Source organism: Myotis yumanensis, unplaced genomic scaffold (genome assembly GCF_028538775.1).
Source record: "Myotis yumanensis isolate MYYU_CA2020_CCGP unplaced genomic scaffold, mMyoYum1.0.hap1 SCAF_13, whole genome shotgun sequence".
Classification (NCBI taxonomy): Eukaryota; Metazoa; Chordata; class Mammalia; order Chiroptera; family Vespertilionidae; genus Myotis; species Myotis yumanensis.
This window is the reverse complement of record NW_027223764.1, coordinates 23,449,070-23,469,634: the sequence shown is the minus strand read 5'-3', so window position 1 is coordinate 23,469,634 and position 20,565 is coordinate 23,449,070. Positions and strand designations below refer to the sequence as shown.

The following is a 20,565-nucleotide window of genomic DNA, read 5'->3' as shown; positions in this document are numbered from 1 at the left end:
AAAATTTACGTGCATTTTCATTCCAGTAGCTAATAATTGATGACACTTCCCAGGCAATTACTGTGTGGTGAGTGCTGTGTTAATCTCTCTATATGATCCTCATAATTACCCAATCAGATGTCTTATTCTTCCCATTTTGTGGATTAAAAAACTGGGGCACAGAGAGATGAAACACCCCCCTCAGTCACACGTTATTAAGCAATGATAAAACAAACAATTCTCCCCCTATCACTTCCCTCCAAATCTGAATCCATTGCAGGGTGCTTTGGAATTTACCCCCTCAAACCCCTGCGGCTCCTTTGGTGAAGCCTGAACAGCGCAGGCCGAAATGACTTCCAAAGTCCTGCTCCAACCGACCAACCGACACTCCTGGATCAATTTTAGCTAAATCGGTGGATGAAAGGCTTCAGCGCACCAGGTGCCACTGGAGTATGGGAGAGGCTGGAGAGGCCTCGGGGGTTCTGAGGGTTCCCTAGGTGGGGTTTCTCAGCCCGTGGGGCGCTCCCAAACCTGCCGGTGGACGTGAAATCCCTTTCTAGACGACCACCTTCCGGCCCAGCGGGACGTTCCAGCCGCGGTGTGTTCCCAGCCCGGCACTTCCTCGTTCCCGTGCGCCCGGGCTCGGCTGCTACGCCCAGCGCCGCGCTCCTCGGTCGGGAGGGGGTCAGAGGGGAGGTGTCACAACCGCCGCCCTCCCTCTCTCCCAGCCTTGGCGCGCAGTCACCTCCCAGATGAGCGCGCTCGCAGACAGCTGCGGGCCGCCGGCCGCCGGGCATGTCCCTTGATTGCGCGCTGGCGGCGGGCACTGGGCCCCCGCGCATCCTGGAGCCGGACAACCGAACACGCTTCTCCTTCTTCTCCGAAGTCAAGGGCGACCACCGGCTGGTGCTGAGCGCCGTGGAGACCGTCGTGCTGGCGCTCATCTTTGCGGTGTCGCTGCTGGGCAACGTGGGTGCCTTGGTGCTGGTGGCGCGCCGACGGCGCCGAGGCACCACCGCCTGCCTGGTGCTCAACCTCTTCTGCGCCGACCTTCTCTTCACCAGCGCCATCCCGCTCGTGCTGGCCGTGCGCTGGACCGAGGCCTGGATGCTGGGCCCGGTCGCCTGCCATCTGCTCCTCTACGTGATGAGCCTGAGCGGCAGCGTCACCATCCTCACGCTGGCGGCCGTCAGCCTGGAGCGCGTGGTGTGCATCGTGCGCCTGCAGCGCGGGGTGCGGGGCCCCGGCCCGAGGGCTCGGGCGGCGCTGCTCGCGCTCATCTGGGGCTACTCGGCGCTCGCCGCGCTGCCGCTCTGCGTCTTCTTCCACGTCCTCCCACAGCGGCTTCCGGGCTCCGAGCAGGTGAGCCGGGCAGCTGTCGGGGCGGGCGGGCGGGCGGGGATCCGACGGGAACGGTCGCCTGGGACGAAGGTGAACAGCAGCGAGAAGAGGCCTTTGGCTGCGCTGAACCACTGTGTCCGACACCGTGCCCGGCGCCATGGAGTTTATTCCTTAAATTTCACTGCAACCGCGCGATGTGGGTCCCGTAAACGCCCACCAAAATGCTGCAAGTGGGGCCCCCCAAATGCCTGTAACATGCACCGACTGTTCATTGCAAAATTAATGAAATAACGGGGGCTTAACGGCCAGCAGACGGAACGTGGGGGATTCGGAGTGGTTAATCGCATCCTCCTAAATTCTGCTCGCTCGCCGGGCGCGACAGTGCTCATCACACCTCCTCCACGGACGAGCTTGCTGGGGCACCTGCCCTCGGCGCGAGGAGGAGCTGGGGTCGCGCTCCGCAGGTTCCGTGCGAGCCGGGCACGGGCCCTGCTTGGAGGTGGGCAGGTGCGTGTGGATGGGCCGGGGAGAAAGGGACTTAGAGACCTAGAGACCCCAGAACCAATACGGCCTCTAGGGGGCGGGTTGTGGTTTCTCCTCCCGGAGCCTCAGTTTTTCCAATTGCAGGACGGAAGGATGAGACTAGCCCGCGGGAGCTTACCCTGGGAACCCCGGGTGATGGGTGGTTTCAGAATATCGTGGGCGCCCAGAATGTCCCGCAGGTCCCAGAGGCTGGGCCCATGAGCTTTATTGGGGCGCCACGACCCCCAGTTGTCATGGGGATCGTGGGGGTGGGGTGGGTCCACTATCTAAAAACAGTTCTGCGGACCGCTCATTTCATTGGCTCTGTCCGCTCCAGTCCGCGCTCCAGAATCGCGGGCGCGGGTCTGTTTGCGTCGCTAGCCTGCGGGGCCCCGCGGGGTATGCGAGCCGCGATTCACTCTGGGACCCTGGACTTGAGCGCGGGCTGGGGAGGACAGTGGCCGGCGGTTCCGGCTGCCGTCCCCTGTGTGTGAGTCTTCCTGCGCCTTGCGAGGCCGGGCAGGGGAAGGACTCAGGCCTGTGCGCCTTACCAAAAGGCGGCTCAGCCTCCCCAGGCTGCTGCGGCTGGGTTCTTCCCCCTCCTTCTTCCTCCAGAGGTCGCTTCCCACGAAAGCTCAGCCCTGGCCCGAGGAGGGAGGGAGGGCACCCTAGCCAGCCTGACACAAACCACAGCCCCAAAGAGAGGCGCATGCAGTGGCCAGAGGGGTGGGAAGGCAGGGAGGCTGGGTTGGGGAGGGGAGGGTGTGTGAGGAGAAGGCTTTGAGCCTTGGACCAATGCCTCCCTGGGTGTCTCTTCCTGAGCCTGGACACAGTTGGGCTTCTCTGGGGGTTCCCCTGACCTGTCTGTCACCCAGGCCTTTTGCTGGGGTGGGGGAGAAGTCTGCATCCTGTGTAAGCAGTGTCTTTTTAACACAACCCTAAAAGTCCCTTTCCTAATAGTTGATGTCTTGCGTGGAATTCATTGTGGGGGTTTTGCTTGTTTGGTTTGTTTTGTGACCAACAGGAAGGAACTGTCTCAGGCCTGTGGTACTTGATGGAAGAATATGTGAGCCTGTGGCATGTCTCTTTAAGTGGGGCCAGAAAAGCTGGGATTAGCTGAGCTGGTGGGTGCCATTGGCATGGGGAGACCAAGGGCCCTAGCTTCATGGGCAGCTGGTCCTCCTCTGCCCAGATACACTAAGAATCCAGGTGGCCACACAGTTGCTCTCAAGTAAGTGGAAGACCAGGCCTCACCCCAGGCCAATTGGATCAGCTTGGAGCTGGGGTTCCACCATCAGTCTTTTGATATTTTTTTTAAGTAATTCTCTCACTGAGTTAGTGCTTCTGTATTTTTAACAGAACTTGAGGGATTTCTCCCCATTTTTTTTTTTTTTTTTTTTTTTTTTTTTACAGAAACAAATGGCAAATCAGGGAATTAAGGATAGAGCTTAAGGGGATCTTATGTTTCTAGATGTGTATCTTGTGCCTCTCTCTTCACAATTGTTTTAGGTATACGCCTACTTAACTGTCAAATAAAAAAATGAGGCTCTTGTCGCCTCTAGGCCAAAAGCCCAGACTACAACTGCTTGCCGATATGGACACCGCAGTTGTCTTCTGTATCTTTCCACTCTGTATTTTACCCCTGGGTGGGGGGTGGGGGGGGCATCTGGATGTGGTCAAAGCCCTCTGCATTCCGCTTCCAGAATGACTAGAATTCCGTGCAAGGCGCTCCCATGGAGATCTGTGTGGTGGTGGCCTTCCCTCTGTTCCCCTTGGGCAGGGCACACAGACCCCTCTGATTTTAATTCGAAAACACCTCCTTGGTCTTCAGAACCTTAGGAGAGGGATTTGGGCAAAGCCACAGGGAAAGAATGGGTTCTCACAGCACTGCAAGAGATTGGAGGACAGGTGAGTTGGCTACAGGAGCCCTGTTCCCGGAAATTAGTAGAGGTGGGGGGAGGGAGCATGTAATGAGAATTCCACAGTCCTTTCCAGCTCTCCATCCTCTTTGTCTTTTCCCCTTTGTGTTATGCCTCCCTCCCCAACCCCCCATCCTTGCACCTGCCAGTAAGCCAACAAACAGAAAAAACCCTCGTTCCTCCAAGGCTGTGCCCTGAGCATGCAGGAAACATCTCTTTTTATAGGTGAGCAAACAGGCCCAGTGGTTTAAGAAGCAAGTTAAAAAGAATGAGAAATGGGGGGACAAAAGGGAGTGTGGCCATTAAAAAAAGAGAGACAGAGAAGGATCTGGTCTAGACTGAACTAAGTCTCATATTAAAATCAGCAAAGGCTTGTTTTCTCAGTCCCCTACTGCCCATTCCTGGCTGTAGGTTTGGCCTGCCGCCTCCCACTTGGACATGAAATATGGAGGTTGTGGATGGGGAACATTTCCTACCCAAACCACAGGCGCAGAGAATGAACTAACTGACCCTGAGCACAAGCTGGCGCTCTGCCCTCAAGGAGCACTGGCCAGGGGCGCTTTCTGCTTACCTGGACCCCTGACCCCCAGCCCCACCAAATCAGAAACATGATTCCCTTTGTCCATCTGGGCAGTGGGTGCCCAGCAGTCAAGGGTAACCCAGCAGTTCAGGGTGACTTCCCTGAAGGGAGCATGAAATAATGGACATTTCAGAAAATGCTGCACAATTTGGTGTGACAAATGTGGGCTTTGGAGTCAGATGTTGTGAATTTGAATCCTATCTCTGCCATTTAGGAGCTGTGTGACAGGGGCAAGCGAGTGGTCCTGACCTCTATACCTCAGCTTCCTCATTTGCAAAATGGGCCTGATAACAGATTCTCACTTTTTAGGATTGTCATGGGAACTGATATTCAGTAAGTGGGCCAACATCTGGCACAGACACGGTTAAGCGCTCAAAAATTACCAGCTATTCTTAGTTTCCTTATCTGTGGTTAGAAATATTTTAAACAGTCTCTAAACAGTGTAATTCTTCTGATTGCTGTAAAATAATAGACTGCCATTTTAAGAGGGTGGACACATCCTAGTAACTTAGACATTTCAGCCAGGCCAGCTCAGCCTGTACCAACGGCATTCCTGCCCGTGTATGCCGTGGCCCCGGTGGCGCGATGACCCTCACTGGCAGCTGGGGAGGACTGTCCACCCTGGCCAGAATGTGCGGCCCATTTATTCTTCAAACATTTGCTGAGCACCCCTCCCCCTGCCCTCACCCTGGGTTTCATGCCCAAGACACTTTCAGCCCTCTTCAAGGAAGTGCATTTTTTGAGCATGCAGATGGTCCCAGGCCCTGGCAGAATTCAGTCCCATGAGTAGGTGTTCTTGTGTTTATTTCCTGGAGGAAGAAATGCCTAAAGTCATAAAGCAGGTAAGAGATGGAACTGGAATTTAGCCAGGGTCAATCTGTTCCTCCTGGTGTCATTTTCATGAGTTCATACTTCCTTAGCAGCCTTGGTCCCACTGCCCACCCTGCCCGGATTTAGTACGAGGCCAATAATGCCATCGTGTCTCTACTGAGTGTGGGTTTGGCTCAGGAAACAGTTTGCTTGCCTTTGTTAACATTAGAGGATGCTTTTAAGATAAAAGACAGTAAGTCTATCGTTTGCATTGTTATTTTCTGACTTTTCTGTTGGGAAGCTGATAGGAGAGGAGATGTGCAAGTAGGATTTGAAGTTCCTTAAAATGACCTTGAAGTCTTACATTTTCTGTTTGAAGAGGTGGGACAGGAAGGATGATTTAAGAAGTGATCCTCAGGGTGTTCCAGAAGAGTCTTTAGAGCCCTAGCCAAGTAGCTTAGTTGGTTGAAGCATTGTCCTATATGCCATGGTTGCAGGTTCAATCTTCAGTCAGGGCACATACAAAAATCAACCAATGAATGCATAGATAAGCGGAACAACAAATTGATCTCTCTCTCAAAATCAATTTTAAAATACTTAAAAAAAAACTATCAGAAGAATCATTACAGAAGCTGATAGGAAACAGCTGGAATCAGGTGGCATTTGCCTGTAGGTCAACCAGTGTGGGGAGAAGGCAGGGTTTGAGCAGGGCCTGTGGAAAGATGTCCCTATCCACAGGGGCAAGAGTGATACCCAGCGGAGTGTGAAGATGAGAGGCAGGTAGCCAGACAAGGATGGAACATTGCAGGCACAGGAAATAGCCCATAGTCAGCAAGAGATTGTGCCAGGAAGGTTGGCAGGGGCCAGCTGGAGAAGGGCCAGGTACACCCCTTCGGGGAGAGATGGCCTGGTCTGGGAGGGGTGGCCAGTTAGAATGAGATCTGTGGGTGGGTCGGATAGCTGCGAGGTGGAACTCCGAGGTTCCCTCTGAGCAGGGAGGCGGAAGGCAGAAGGCTAGTACTCAGGTTCCTGGCAGCTTGGGGAATGGCAGCTCCATGCGGAGTCAGTGACTCCAGGAGGTGGAAGCTTTTGGGAGTGGGAGGTGGGAGGCTTGACGTGCCTGTGAGGCATCCTGCAGAGATGCCCTCGGGGTAGTGGGGTGAGTCTGGGGTTCAGAAGAAGACTGGCTGAAAGGACTAGATTTCAGCAGCATCTGCAAAAAGAAGCCATGGAAATGAACGAGTGTGTTAGGGAGGGGTGGAGGTTGGGCTGGGGAGGATGCAAGTCACATGTAACCACATGTGCCTAGTCTCCTGCCTTCATCCCTTCTGGTCCTGACACTGAGCTCCAGCTCCTCCATTCTCCGGAAACCCCATCCTTTCAGACACAGCTGACACAAACGTCCAGGATGCAGCTTTGCCCGGTGACTCCACTCTCCTGTCACCTGTAGATTGCTGGGCGCTTCCAGCTCAATGCCCTGCATTGAAGTTTCCGAGGGCCTCTCCCTCCCTGACTGCAGAGATCAAGCCCACGCTCACTGTGGCCTCACCGTGGCTCAGCCACCGTGGCTTGGGTCAATAAGTGGTTGAACAAACGAATTAAAGGACACTTGTTGACTCAGCCAGCTTTACTTCTGTAGCTCAGTAACAACGCAGGCCTAGCACTTTGGGTTTTCAAATTTCCTTTTTAAAATCAGGAACCATTTCAAACACGCAGAGAATATTATAACACTCCTGCCCCCACCTTTGAGATTTGATTCGCTGCCAAACTCCTGTGAGTCACAGCCGGGGAGAGAATACCTAGAATCAAAACGATTTACGTCAAATAGACTTTCCCATAGAAACACAATTATAACATCGAGTTAGAGCTGTGACTGTGGGCCTGGTGCTTGCTGATTTTTTCTTTTTTAATTTTTTAAATGAAATTAAACACCGCATTTAACCAAGGATGCCCTGGGGTGAGGTTCTTGTTTTCCCAGTTTTGCTAATTGTTAGGCACGTGTGGCTTTCTGCCCTGGTGACTTTCTGTGCCTGGCCCATCGTCCTTGTTTTGCTCATGTCTGACTGTCTACCACAGCTGGTCTTAGCTCTTGAGGGGAAATATATGATTCACCAGGACTACAACATTAGTGTTATATTATTTGAGGAGGATGTTTCTAAGCCTTAGTTTCCTCCTCTGTGTAATTCGAAAAATCTTAGTAATACATCTCCGTAAGGTTGTTGTGAACACCCAATGAGATAATGTATGTAAAGTGTTACCTGGTGCGGACTAAGTGCTTTGTTGATACTGACTAGGAGAAGAAGGGACTATTTGACAGTATTTTGAGCTTGACCACCTAATTATGATACATGTTGAGAAATGATAAAAACTTTGCCTTTGCCTAGTATAGCATTTAGTAAATATTGAATGAATGAATGAATGAATGAATGGTGCTATGGATGATACTATTTCTTCTGGACAGTGGTTAAGATGCCTTGTCCATCAGAAATATATACTACGGTCCTTTTACACAAATGTACTCTTCAAAACCTATGTCATGTGTTTGGAAGAGCAACTTGTTTCCTGAACAGTTTTGTTCCTATAGTGAAGCAGGCACAGGATATTTGTGTTTGGGAGGAGGGATGGATAGATGATAGATAGATAGATAGATAGATAGGACTCTTCATTGGCCTACTTATTCATCAGAGGACACTGTTGCAGCATCTCTTAACTATTCAGTAATGTCCCCGCTGTTTGGGGGTCTGTATTAATGCCACATATTTGAATTCAACACAACACAGTGGCAGCAGCACGGTCACACCTGCAGGTTCTTTAGCCACATTCCAGTGGTCACCACTGTGCTTGCGTCTTGCTCTGGGGCTGCCGTCTGCTCCTCTGGGGAGAGGCCCGCCGGGACAGAACTCCCGAGTCTGGGCACCAACATTGCCCTGGTGTCAGCCATGCCCTTCTCTGATGCAGATGACACTTGGAGACATTTGCACAGCCTTTAAATGAACCCTATGCCTTAATGTGGACCCTGTTGCCTTGAGCACTGGGCTTGGAGTCATGCCTGGGAACTAACTCTGGCTCTTACCAGCCTGTGACCCTGAGGCCCGGTTGCCTCCCCTGGAGAACGGGAATAATAATTATAGTTATTGTGAGGTCAGAGGCAAATGATTTGTAAGTGGGGTTGTGTGGGCCGTGGAAGGGATTCTGGGATTTCTTGTCAGTTGTGTGGTAGTGTAACTAACACAACAGTGTTACAGTGCCAGGTAAACCCCCAACTGGAATGAGCTTAAGGCAAATAAGAAGCCAGCATTTAAATGGCCTTCTCTTCCTTCTTGTGACTAGGAAATTCTGATTTGCACACTGGTTTGGCCCAGCATTGCCGGAGAAATCTCCTGGGATGTGTCCTTCGTCACTCTGAACTTCTTGGTGCCAGGACTGCTCATTGTGATCAGCTACTCCAAAATTTTACAGGTACGTGTGCTTCCGGACCGCAGCTGACCTTCACTCAGGTGGCGTCTTAGCATTTCTGGGTTAGAAGTTACCTTAGCCAGAAGTTACCAATTCTGGCTCACTGCTGAGATCTATGCCTCCTGCAAAAAGAAAAGTTATACCTTTATGATGGTTATTATTTGTCACTAATCACTAAATATAAGTTTATTACAAAAAATTAAAGAAATATGGAAATGTGTAACATACAAACTAAAAATCTATGCTACCCCGGTTGTGAATTCATTGTATGTTTTTCCAAGTTATTTACATATAGACATAGTTTTATTCTATGTATGTGATAAACCATATAAGATGATCAAATATCAACTATTTTTCAGATTTGAGATACTACTATCTGTTTCTTAACTTTCTTTTTTCGCTTAACACTCTATCATAACATCTTCCCATATCAGATCCTTTATCTCTGCCTCATTATTTTTAACGGCTTGATGATCTTCTGTCATACAGCTGTGACATAATTTGTTTTATGGGCTTTAGGACTGTGTCCTTGTTTCCCTACCACACACAGCAATGTAGTGAGAGAACACACGCTTTTAAAATGTTTTATTGACGCATAATCTACATACAGAAAAGCACACCCAGCATACACACCCAGCTCGCAAACTGACCCCACTCCCGGAGCAGCTTCCAGAAACAGCACGACAGACAGCACCTTCCCCAGCTCCCACCACTCTCCTTCCACCCGCTGCCCTAGCCCCCAGCCCCGGAAATGTGCCTTTCCAAAGCCGCTGACACAGGCCATGGCCTCTGCCTTTGGAGCAAGCATGTAGGGATGTAAAAAGACCTGCCAGCCTGTTTACATGTATGTGCTGGCCCAGGCCAATTATGTGTATGTGTGTTAGTGCCTGTTTGAGGTTTACTGCAAAGCCTTTGAGTCATCTCAGAGGTTTACAGTTGTCAGATCTTGGTTTTACAGCATATTATGGGTCAACTGGCATACAGGGATATTGAAGTGGGGCCCTGTAGGTCCTGCTTGCTGTCTGGCCACTTTTTAAAAAATATATTTTATTGATTTTTTACAGAGAGGAAGAGAGAGAGATAGAGAGTTAGAAACATCGATGAGAGAGAAACATCGATCAGCTGCCTCCTGCACATCTCCTACTGGGGATGTGCCCGCAACCAGGTACATGCCTTGACCGGAATCGAACCCGGGACCCTTCAGTCCGCAGGCCGACGCTCTATCCACTGAGCCAAACCGGTTTCGGCCTGTCTGGCCACTTTTATGGCTCTTTCTTTGTAGCTGATATCTGTCACCCGTTTAGATGCTCAAAACCCAAAGCCAGCCGCACCTCCATCCGAGTCTGCTAATCCTGGGTCCCGTGGTATCCCCTAGGCTCCCCCGCATCAGTGGACTTCTGACCCTCCTTCAAGTGACCCCTTCTGGGCTTTTCAAGGGCATGAGGTCAGTTCAGGCCTAGAGTTAAGGTCTGTAAGGTGCCTGCTACAGCGCCTAGCATCTGTAAGTGCTATGTGGTAAGTGGTTGCTGTTACTGTTATGTTAAAAGAAGTGAGGGGAAAAGGAAAAGAAATGTAAAATGTATAGAGATGTAGAAATAATTTTAAATTATTTTTAAAAGTTATTTAACAAATATTTATGTAGTGTTTATAGTGTGTTAGGAACTAACTCATTCAATACTGCTAAGAATGACAGATGAGGAAACCAAGGTACAGAGAGGTTAAGTAACTTGCCCGAGGCCACATAGCTCATAAGCAGCTGTATCAAAATGCAAGGTCGCCTGGCTCAAGAGTTCCTTAGAAGCCAAGAGGACTCTGGTCTTCTCCTTTCACTCATGTCTCCTACTTCTCAGCTGCCAAGAGGGAGGACTGACTTATTCTAAGAAAAGGTTTCCTACTCACCCCTTCATTCCTTCATTGTTTTCTCAGGCAAGGGCCCACCTGGAACATTCTAGGAGACCCCAGGAGCCCTGATGAGTTGGGGGATGTGTAAAGAAAGTGAGGGGATCTAATTATATCTTTGCCCCATCACTCAGGGCACCATTTCACAACTGTGAGTCGTGATAGGTATTCTGTTTCATCCAGGAGCTGTCCTGGGGTCTGTGATAGGAAGGACTGAAGGCTGGCCTTGGGTTTATATGCAGAGTCTCTGAAAACTGATGAATTGGATAGGAGACACCTCCTTAAGGTTCTATGTGATCTGGCCCCTGCCTGCCCCTCTCACCTCATCTTCTCCCCTCTGTTGTGTCCATGTTGGCTTTGGGGCTATTCTTCCCATGTGCCAGCACATTGCTGCTTCAGAGCCATTGCATCTGCCATCTTCGCTCCTAGATCTCTCATCCCCAAATTCCTGCGTGGGCCATTCCTCCCCTTCAGTTAGGTCTCCATTCAAAAGGCTGTCTCCCACAGAGACTCCCCATCGTTCTCCAATTCTCTTTATTTACTTCTTCTCAAAGCACTTACAACCAAAGTCATATTCCATTTATATGTCATCTGTCTTTCCCATTGGAATGCAAGCTCCATGAGGGCAGCCTTTTTTTTTTTTTTTTTCGCTTAAAGTATTACAAAGGGTATTACATAAGTGTCCTTCCCCCCCCCCACCCCCCGCCCTTGACAAGCCCCTGCCCTCCCTTACCCCCCAGTGTCTTATGTCCATTAGTTATGGTTATATGGGTGCATACAAGTCCTTCGGTTGATCTCTTACTCCCCTCCCTCCTGTCCCCCAACCCTCCCTGGCCTTCCCACTGCAGTTTGACAATCAGTTTGAGGCAGCTCTGCCACTGTATTTATTATTATTCAAAAGTTTGTAATGGTCTTAATTATCCATGAAAGAGTGAGATCATGTGGTGTTTTTCCTTCATTGACTGGCTTGTTTCACTTAGCATAATGCTCTCCAGTTCCATCCATGCTGTTGCAAATGGTAGGAGTTCCTTCTTTTTAACAGCAGCATAGTATTCCATCGTGTAGATGTACCACAGTTTTCTAATCCATTCATCTACTGATGGGCACTTAGGCTGCTTCCAGATCTTAGCTATGGTGAATTGTGCTGCTATGAACATCTGGGTACATATATCCTTTCTGATTGGTGTTTCTGGTTTCTTGGGATATATTCCTAGAAGTGGGATCACAGGGTCAAATGGGAGTTCCATTTCCAATTTTTTGAGGAACCTCCATACTGCATGAGGGCAGCCTTTGTTTGCTGTTATAGCCCCATGCTTAGAACAGGGGCCTGGCTCATCCATTGTTAGTGCTCGATAAACACTCACTGAGTGAGTTAAGCACTGACAGGGCCAACAGGACCTTCTCCTCCTGGGCAGTGGGAAAATCACTGGTTGCAGAGTCTGAAGACCCGGGTGCTAGTCCAAGCCTTATTTCTGTGTGACCTTAGGCAAGTCACTCCCTTTTCTCTGGAGCTAAATGGGCCCCAGTGGATTGTTTAGCACAACAAAATGAGAGCAGATAATGATAATGTTTTGAAAATCACAATGTTAATGCAAATATAAGACTTTTAAAAAATTACTTCTCGCTTACTAGCAAAACTGTTGCCCATTTTCCGGGAGGACTATAACATGTGTCCTCACTGTGCACCTGTGGGTTTGCCAGGCTGGTAACTTGGAAGCAGGTGGGTTGCCGCCAGTGGATGGAGGGTCTGGGCAGGATACCTCTGAAGACATCCATACGCAGAGACACCGAATCAGCTCTTCTGCTGAGTTTTTCTGTCAAGAGTATAACTCTGTAAAAGCAATTGAATGTCAGTGTTAATTAGCCACATTCATAGAGACACAATTAGCAAATCACGTGAAGCCATGGGACACAAAGCTACACCACGTACCCCTCTCTCGCCAGCCCTACCTTTCACCTGTCACTACTGACTGTAACTCAGGTTCCATCTCTAGGCCTGAGAAGTGCCCCTTACAGATCACCCTGATCTTTTATTCCTCTAAAGCAGGGTTCCCCCTAATGCACTCTCTAGAACTCCATGGGATGTTAGATATTAGGAAGGGTTCCATGATCAAAAGAGTTTGGGAAATGCTACGCTAATCAAAGTTACGTGGATTTCTTGGCTGCAGGACTTCTCAGAGTCTTTACTATGTGAATGTACTTTGGGAACCAACAGCACAGGGTCAGAGTAGGCAGCATGGCTGAACCTGACAGCAGGACTCTATTCCCCACAGAGCATCTCTCTGGGCTGGTGCTCCACGCGTCTCCTTTGGGAAACTGCTCTAAAGGCCCCACCCTCATTGCTGGTTCTGCCCTGGTCAGGATTGAGAGCAGACGTCACCTGGGCTCTTCCCGTCTTATCTGCCCTTCTGCCTGCCCTGCTTCCTTTTCACTCATGACTCAGCCAGGCTATACATCTTCAGTGGCTTTTTCCAGTCAACAGTTTCCCAGGGAAATAGTCTCCCAGCCACTCCCAAGTACGTTCGATCAGGCTGTCCATGTTAGCTGTTGGGGCTTGGTTTATATTGTCACCCAGCAACCATTGCCATGGCAAGGTGAGATGCTTCTACCCTTTGTTTGTATGTTTCTTGTTCCTCCTCCCCATTCCCTACTACACACTAACGTGGAAGTGCAGGGTAGGCAGGGTGCCCTTGCTTTTTGCTATATATCCAGCACCTATAAGAGTGCTTGGCACATAGAAGGGGCTCAATAAATGTTCATTGCGTGGGAGTGAGTCTGTGGCTTAAAGCTGGAAAACGCTTTTCTATCTCAGAGCTTGCCTGAGAAACAAAACGTTTCAGCTGAACGTGAAGGTGCTGGGAAGTGAACACGCATGACCCTCATTCCCCAGCTCTGAGGCCTGTTTGCTATGGAAAGGGAGATGGGCCTTCTGGAAGGATGGAGGCTATTGTCTGATGATTCTAATTAGGAAATTGCTGATTGACCAAGCAGCCCCCAAAGAGACCCAGCGCTCAGGGACCTGAGCCATGTCGGTGGGGAGCAACCTCTCCCTGCACCCACCTGTCAGCAACCATGGTCTGGGGGAGTGGCTAAGGGTCTGAGGTGGAGAGAAGGGTCCCTCACAGCCTTCAGATGAAGGCGGCGAGTCTCAAACAATTTATCAAGTGACTCCTCAAGCCCTGCCGGTGTGGCTCAGTGGTTGAGCATTGACCTATGAACCAGGAGGTCACGGTTCGATTTCTGGTCAGGGCACATGCTCAGGTTTCAGGCTTGATCCCCAACGGGGGTGGTGCAGGAGACAGCCAATCAATGATTTTCTCTCAGCATTGATGTTTCTCTCTCTCTCTTTTCCTCTCTGAAATCAATAAAAATATATATATATATATATATATATATATATATATATATATATATATATATTTTAAAAGTGACTCCTCAAAGGTCTGGGAGAAAGTTCAAGTCTGTTGTCCCAGATCAGTAGTTCTCATGCTTTAGTGGGGAGACTCATCTGGGGAGCTTATGAAAGTGTAGATTTCTAGGCTTTACTCAGACCCACAGAAGCAGAGTGTGTGAAAGCAGCCCAACCAGGTGCGTTTTATCAAGTGCCAGGTGACTGATGCAGGTGGCTGTGGACCACATTCCCGGCGCTGTCCTCTCTCCCTGCAGCAGTGCCCAGTGAAGAACTCCCCCCCATACCCCTCAGGTACACACTCCCACTTGATCTCCAGGCTTTGTGCAAGTCACTTCACTGCTCAGAGCCTCGTCTCTTGTTCCTAAACGGGGTAATGACAGAACGTACCCCATTGGCTTGTTTTAAGATGAAAGTTAATCCTCAGAAGTGAATTGAGCTTTTAGTTTAAAAGCACATCAAGCATTCTGCCCAATGCCAGGGACACTGAAAGCCCTGGGTAGCAGTTGACTAGTCTTGTCATCTAATGTGGGGAAGAGAGAAGAGGAGGAGCCACGTTTCATTATAATGGGCCCATTTTCCTCCTCACTCCCCAGAAGTTGCAGAAACTGCCCAGAAGGAAATAGTAGCAGCAGTCAGTTCTAAAAAAAGAGGCAACCACGTAGCTACTTGCCCATGAGTCAGTCCAATTTGTCTGTCTGTCTGCTCACAGTCATTGTCAGGCACAGAAGCCACAGGGCAGCCCGGCACCCAGGGAGCTGGGGTTCAGAGGCAAGAATGACGCTCCAGCATCTGTCACTCAGTGTATGTGGCAGGTGCCATGTGACTGCCTGAAACAAAGCACCGCTGGTGCCGAGCAGATGAACCGGGAAGCCTTCCTTCTCAGAGCTCCTGGCGTTGGAGCTTGGAGTTACAGGCTGGGCAGAGGCTTTCCACTGATGGAGACAGTAGAGAGCGGGAAGGAACTAGTTTAAGGGCATGGGCTGGGTTTGAAGCCCAGCTCTGCAAGTGCTGGGTGCTGTTGGGTAAGTTGTTTAACCTGTTTAGCCTTAGTTTCCTCATCTGTAAAATGGGGATCCTCAAAGTACATATGTCACAGAACTGCTGGGAGAATTTAAAGAGATAAACCAAGTGATAGGTTCAGGGCCTGGCACATAAGTGCTCAATAAAGATGAACCTTCATCACCACCATTCATTCCAAAAAATGTCTAAGACAAAGTACCAGGGACTTCATCCTTCTTGGCAGGCAATGTGGGCAGCACGAGCAATGAGGCGGCTTTTGAATCATTCCTTATGTGTCCACCAGGCTGCACTTAGGACTAGAGTGACACCCCTACTCAGAGGTGGTGGCATTTCCCCTGCAGCCCTCCCACCTGCCAACCTGCCCAGCGGTTACTCTCCTAGGTCTGTTGGCCCAGGTAGTCTCAGCGTAAGCAGCTTTTACCTGCACACACATTCTAACTTGACTCTACGCAGCAGCTTCCAGACCTGGGTGTGCCAATGTGACCTCAGGCATGCGAGCCTGAGATGGTGGGTTATGTCTCCTGAGCAGCCCCACCCTGCGGAACAGGCAGAGGCGGGGAGGGCTGAAGAGGATGGCAGCCCCTTTGGAGCCTTTTATGATGTGGCTCGTCTTTATCTCAACTAAGCTGGGTTTGCACAGATGGGAACTTTGACCGGGTATCCACAGTGGAGTAACCCTCAACAAGTTACTCGAATTGCCTGGGGTTCATTATCCTCATCTCTGCCGCTGAAATAATGATAGTACCAATCTACAGAGCAGGTGTAAAGATGAAACTCGACAATTTATAAATATAAATGCACAGTACAGTGCCTGGCACACAGGGAGCCCCCCCGAGGCCCAGCGAGCCTGATTCCCACTGTTCTTGAGGTTGGGATGTGGGTGGGGAAGAGAGTGCTCTGTTCACTCAGCATCTGCTGCCCTGGTCTCCGTCACCAAGAGGTGGACCTAAGCTACTGCACAGAAGCCACAAGCAATTGCATTTAATCATAAAATACACAGCTACTCTTTAATGAGCTAGTAACAGGTATTCTAAGGAGACTATTTTAAGCCATTGTGACCTTTTAGTTAAACTTGCCCAAACTGTGAATTACGCTAATTGCTTTCAAATTGCTTCCCCTCTTGAGATTCCAGAATCTTAGTGGAATGGGCCTAGGCAGACCTGCTAATGAGATTTGTGGCCGTTAAGGTCTCCAGTCATGTAAGCACCCACTGTGTGGCTACAGCAGGACACAGGGCCAGACTAAGCAAATGGGAGTTAGCAAGGACCATGCATGTGACCAACACGTTCTAAATTTGATCCCTTCCTTGAGGACAGAGGTCACAGGCTGGAACAAAGCATGTCAAGCTAACATATACAGTGCCCCATCGCATCCTGTGCTAGCTATGCGCCAGTTTGTCCCCTGTTCACCATCACAAACCTTTGTCCCTCTCACCCCCAAAACTCTGGGTACCATTAAAGCTGAGCAAGTGATAGGGGACAGCGGGCCTTCTGCCCTCTGGCTGTGCTTAAAGGACAATTGGAATTAGGCATCAAGGCAGGGTGCTGTATGTATCTCCAGGGCGGCCTGCACCTGAGCACTGTACTCTTCCCAGCCACCAGGGAGGCCAGACTTCTCCGCCCCCAACCCCCCACCCCGAGCCTGCCCACCACCCCGGGCCTGGGAGACACACTTCACTACTCAAAGTGTGGCCCTCGGACCAGCAGCAGCAGCAGCAGCAGCAGCTGCACAGGAGCTCATGAGAAACGCCGAAGCTCAGCCCCACCCCAGACTCCTTCGGCATCGTCCTGTTTAAGTTTGTATCTTCAGCACATGTTGCTTTTGTGCAAACAATACTTAGCTCTTTCAAAAAAAGAGACAATAGGGAAGTTGTGTGTCTCAGTCTCTTTGGACTGTCATCATAAAATACCGCAGACTGCGTGGCTTATAAACAATAGAAATTGATTTCTCACCGCTCTGGAGCCTGGAAGTGGGAAATCAGGGCGCCAGCATGGGGTCCTGGTGAGAGCCTCCCTCAGGCTGCAGACTGCCCACCTCGCACCGTGTCTTCCCACAGCAGCAGTGTCCAGGGAGCGCTCTCGGGCCTCTTTTCTAATGTTTTAATTCAAAATATTTTAAATTACAGTTGATATTATTAATTAATTTTTCAGGTGTGCAGCATAGTGGTTAGATATTTATATGACTTACCTAATGATCCCTCAGATAATCTTCCACCCACCTGGCACCTCCATGGTTATTACAATAACACTGTATTGACTACATCCCCATGACTATTCTATAACTGCCAATGAATGAAGATTAATCCCTTCATATCTCTCTCTCTCTCTCTCTCTCTCTCTCTCTCTCTCTCTCTCTCAGTAGAATATTTCTAAGGAGTGCTCTCAGTTTATCAGAAGAGGAGAATTGATTCTTTATTTTATTTTATTTTTTTATTGATTTCAGAGAGGAAGGGGGAGATAGAAACATCAATGATGAGAATCATTGATCAGCTGCCTCCTGCACGCCCCCTACTGGGGATCGAGCCCACAACTCTGGCATGTGCCCTTGACCAGAATTGAACCTGGGACTCATCAGTCTGCAGGCAGATGCTCTATCCACGGAGCCAAACCGGCTAGGGCCCTTCATCTCTTCCTTAAGGGCACTAATCCCACTCAGCAGGGCTTCCTCCCTATGACCTAATCACCTCGCAAAGGCCCCACCTCCTGGTAGCATCACCTTGGAGGTTAGGTTTTAACAAATACATCTGGGGGAAGGACACACCCAGCCCAAAGCCCTGTGCTTCTGTTCTCACCTCCCTCTTCTACTCCATCCAATGCAGGCCTTTCACTTCCCCTCGTCCACTCTATCTACAAGTGGATGATTTCCTGCCTTTTTTCTCAGGGGGCCACCCAGGCACCCCATTTCTTCAACGCACCTAAGGGTGGACCAACCTCACCTCAGGGTGGACCAACCTCTCCTAAGGGTGGACCAACCTCTCCTAAGGGAGGACCAACCTCTCCTAAGGGTGCGCTCTCCGCACAAAATAGTTCCAGTGCAGCAGGGGCAGCAGATTCCAACTCTGGCGCCCTGTGCTCCTCGTGACCCAGATCTCCCTGCTGTCACCTGCGGTGACTGTGGCTCCGCTGCTTGTGTCCCCGCAGATCACCAAGGCGTCGCGCCGGAGGCTGACGGTGAGCCTGGCGTACTCGGAGAGCCACCAGATCCGCGTGTCGCAGCAGGACTTCCGTCTATTCCGCACCCTCTTCCTGCTCATGATCTCCTTCTTCATCATGTGGAGCCCCATCATCATCACCATCCTGCTCATCCTGATCCAGAACTTCAAGCAGGACCTGGTCATCTGGCCGTCACTCTTCTTCTGGGTGGTGGCCTTCACGTTCGCCAACGCGGCCCTGAACCCCATCCTCTACAACATGTCCCTGTTCAGGAACGAATGGAGGAAAATTTTCCGGGGCATCTTCTTCCCAGACAAGGGAGCCATGTTTACAGACACATCTCTCAGGAGAAATGACCTGTCTATCATTTCCACATAATTAATTTCTCTCTAGAGGCAGAGTAGGTCACTCTGGTGAGCCACTGGTGTGTCTTCAAAGGGAGTGCATCTCCAGGACCCTCACACCAGGGTGCCCTGCTTTAGGAAGATGTAACCTATGCAAATACGTTCAGGGCACCAGTAAATTAAGGGGTGATCCTTCAGCGAAAGCATTGTATCCTTTATAAAAGGATTTGTTATGGGTTTCTTGAAATATGAACTTTTTCAGTGTGTTTGTCGTATGATTGAATGTAATAAATTTTTATTTATACCTGTTCAACAATCACATCTCCTGCATATAAAGCCACACCTTGCTGGCTTCTGAAGTGAATCTTGCCACTGGTCCCGGACTCAGATTTCTCTGAAGGGCCACAGCCGCTCTAGGTCCCTTCCCTGGACTCGGAAGGCCTCGGGATCATTCATTAATGTCGATAATGCTTGAGGAATTTCCCATGAACAACCAAAGGTGATCTTTTAATTTATTTATAAGAAATGTTATGGACCCCTTTAGGAGATTCAGTGTCATGAAATCAGATATAGGATAACACCAATATTTCGAGGCCGGGGAGCGCGGGGGGAGGGGACGGCGCAGAATCATCGTAGGACATACTTTGGGAAGATGGAGCAAGCACGATTTATTGATGGACGGGATGTACAATGTGAGGGAAAGAGAGGATGCAAGGGTGACTTCTAGATTTGTAGCCTGACACTGGTTGGATAGTGGGCCAACCAACATCAAGGGGGGAAGCCTGGGGGTGGGAGAGCCCAGAATTTTATCTAAGGCTTGTGTAAGTGTGAAATCCAGTGAGATCCAAATGGAGAGTAGGTCGTTGGATGCAAGGTTGTGGAGTGTGGGCCTGAAGATGCAATGTGGCGAGTCATCAGATCGTGTTTACAGGCCGAAGGTTTTAGGAATTATCCCTGGGAGAGAAGGGAAAGAAGAAACCAGAGCCAAACAGAACCATGGGACATGCCATCACATGGAAGTTGGGCCTGCGCCTGGAATGCGCAGTAGCTTGGGGCCTGGTACATAGTAGGTGCTCAACACGGCTTTGTTGTCAAGTACATCAGCAGCAGTAGTTCCATTGCTTGTGGAGTTTCTTGAATAGCTTCTTCTGAAGTAGGACTTACGGTGCTCGAGGACAAGAGGACAGGGATTTTCTGTTCATCTTTAGCTAATAGATTTGATGAATTAAAACTATTTTGAAGTGATGTGTGGCTATCTTATGGGTCTCTGGGTTGTCAAACTGAGGCTGAAGGGCCTGGCTCTGACAATCTGCTGCTGTGTGTGATGACAGGTAGGCCTTTCCCATACATGGTCACCTGTTTCCTCCTTCCTTGATGGGAGGACAAGCACACTGGGGTGGGAGACCCACAAGCCTCCCAGGGGCCCTTGATAGACCAGCACCCAGGCAGAGATCTCTGCACACAGGGGCAAGAGGTGTCCTTCCCCACCTGACACATTTCATTGCTGTCAGCCGGGCCTGGCCAGTGTTTGCACAGCTCCCACGTGCTCTAATTGAATCCTCACTGCATCCCATCAGGCAGATACTGTTTCCCCATATTTCACAAGAGAAAAGCGAGGCTCAGAAAAGCCATGTAACCAGCTCAAATCACACAGCGACTATGTCAGAACTGGACTTGGACTTAAAGACTCTGGCACCAAAGCCTCCTGGGAGCTCCTGGGAAACTGGGGCAAATGGCTTTGCAGCAATTGAACAGTGATGTTCACAAGTACTGCTGATGGTGTGGGGTCCTGGTGCTCACCGCCACCCACCATGCCCTTTCCTGCTGCTCCAAGTCCAGGTAGGGAGCACTGGGAGCTTCCCCCAGACCTGGCTTCCGAGGGCCCCATGTTCCAATTCCCTCAGGGAAGCCCAGGGCCTCTTCTCCTCAACATTTTGGCCACATCTGAAATAAGAAGTGAATTAAGTGCTAGAAACAGGGGAGGGCTGGGATGTTTGCCAGAGCTGACCCAGACCCATGCCTCTCACACACACTCAGGTGAGCCGGCCATGCTGCCCCTTCCTTGGCCCTGGGCTGCCCGGGGCTTTGGGCTCATGGGCCTGGCCTGGCCCACACTCACTCACCTGCTGAT

At 50.1% G+C, this 20,565-nt stretch overlaps 1 protein-coding gene across 1 annotated transcript; it reads left to right on the top strand.

Moving 5' to 3' along the window:
• Positions 1–749: 749 nt before the first annotated feature.
• On the top strand, positions 750–19,679 carry FFAR4 (free fatty acid receptor 4). The gene is made up of 3 exons (XM_070432687.1): positions 750–1,341; positions 8,482–8,610; positions 18,079–19,679. The coding sequence occupies exons 1-3, from the start codon at positions 775–777 to the stop codon at positions 18,466–18,468; spliced, it is 1,086 nt and encodes a 361-aa protein (XP_070288788.1). The 5' UTR covers positions 750–774; the 3' UTR covers positions 18,469–19,679.
• Positions 19,680–20,565: the final 886 nt, after the last annotated feature.

What these genes read in the sequence shown, in the direction of transcription:
- FFAR4 (XM_070432687.1), top strand. Translation starts at nt 775, where the DNA reads ATGTCCCTTGATTGCGCGCTGGCGGCGGGCACTGGGCCCCCGCGCATC. An exon ending in GGCTTCCGGGCTCCGAGCAG is followed by an intron (nt 1,342 to 8,481) that starts GTGAGCCGGGCA and finishes TCTTGTGACTAG; the next exon opens with GAAATTCTGATTTGCACACT. An exon ending in GCTACTCCAAAATTTTACAG is followed by an intron (nt 8,611 to 18,078) that starts GTACGTGTGCTT and finishes GTGTCCCCGCAG; the next exon opens with ATCACCAAGGCGTCGCGCCG.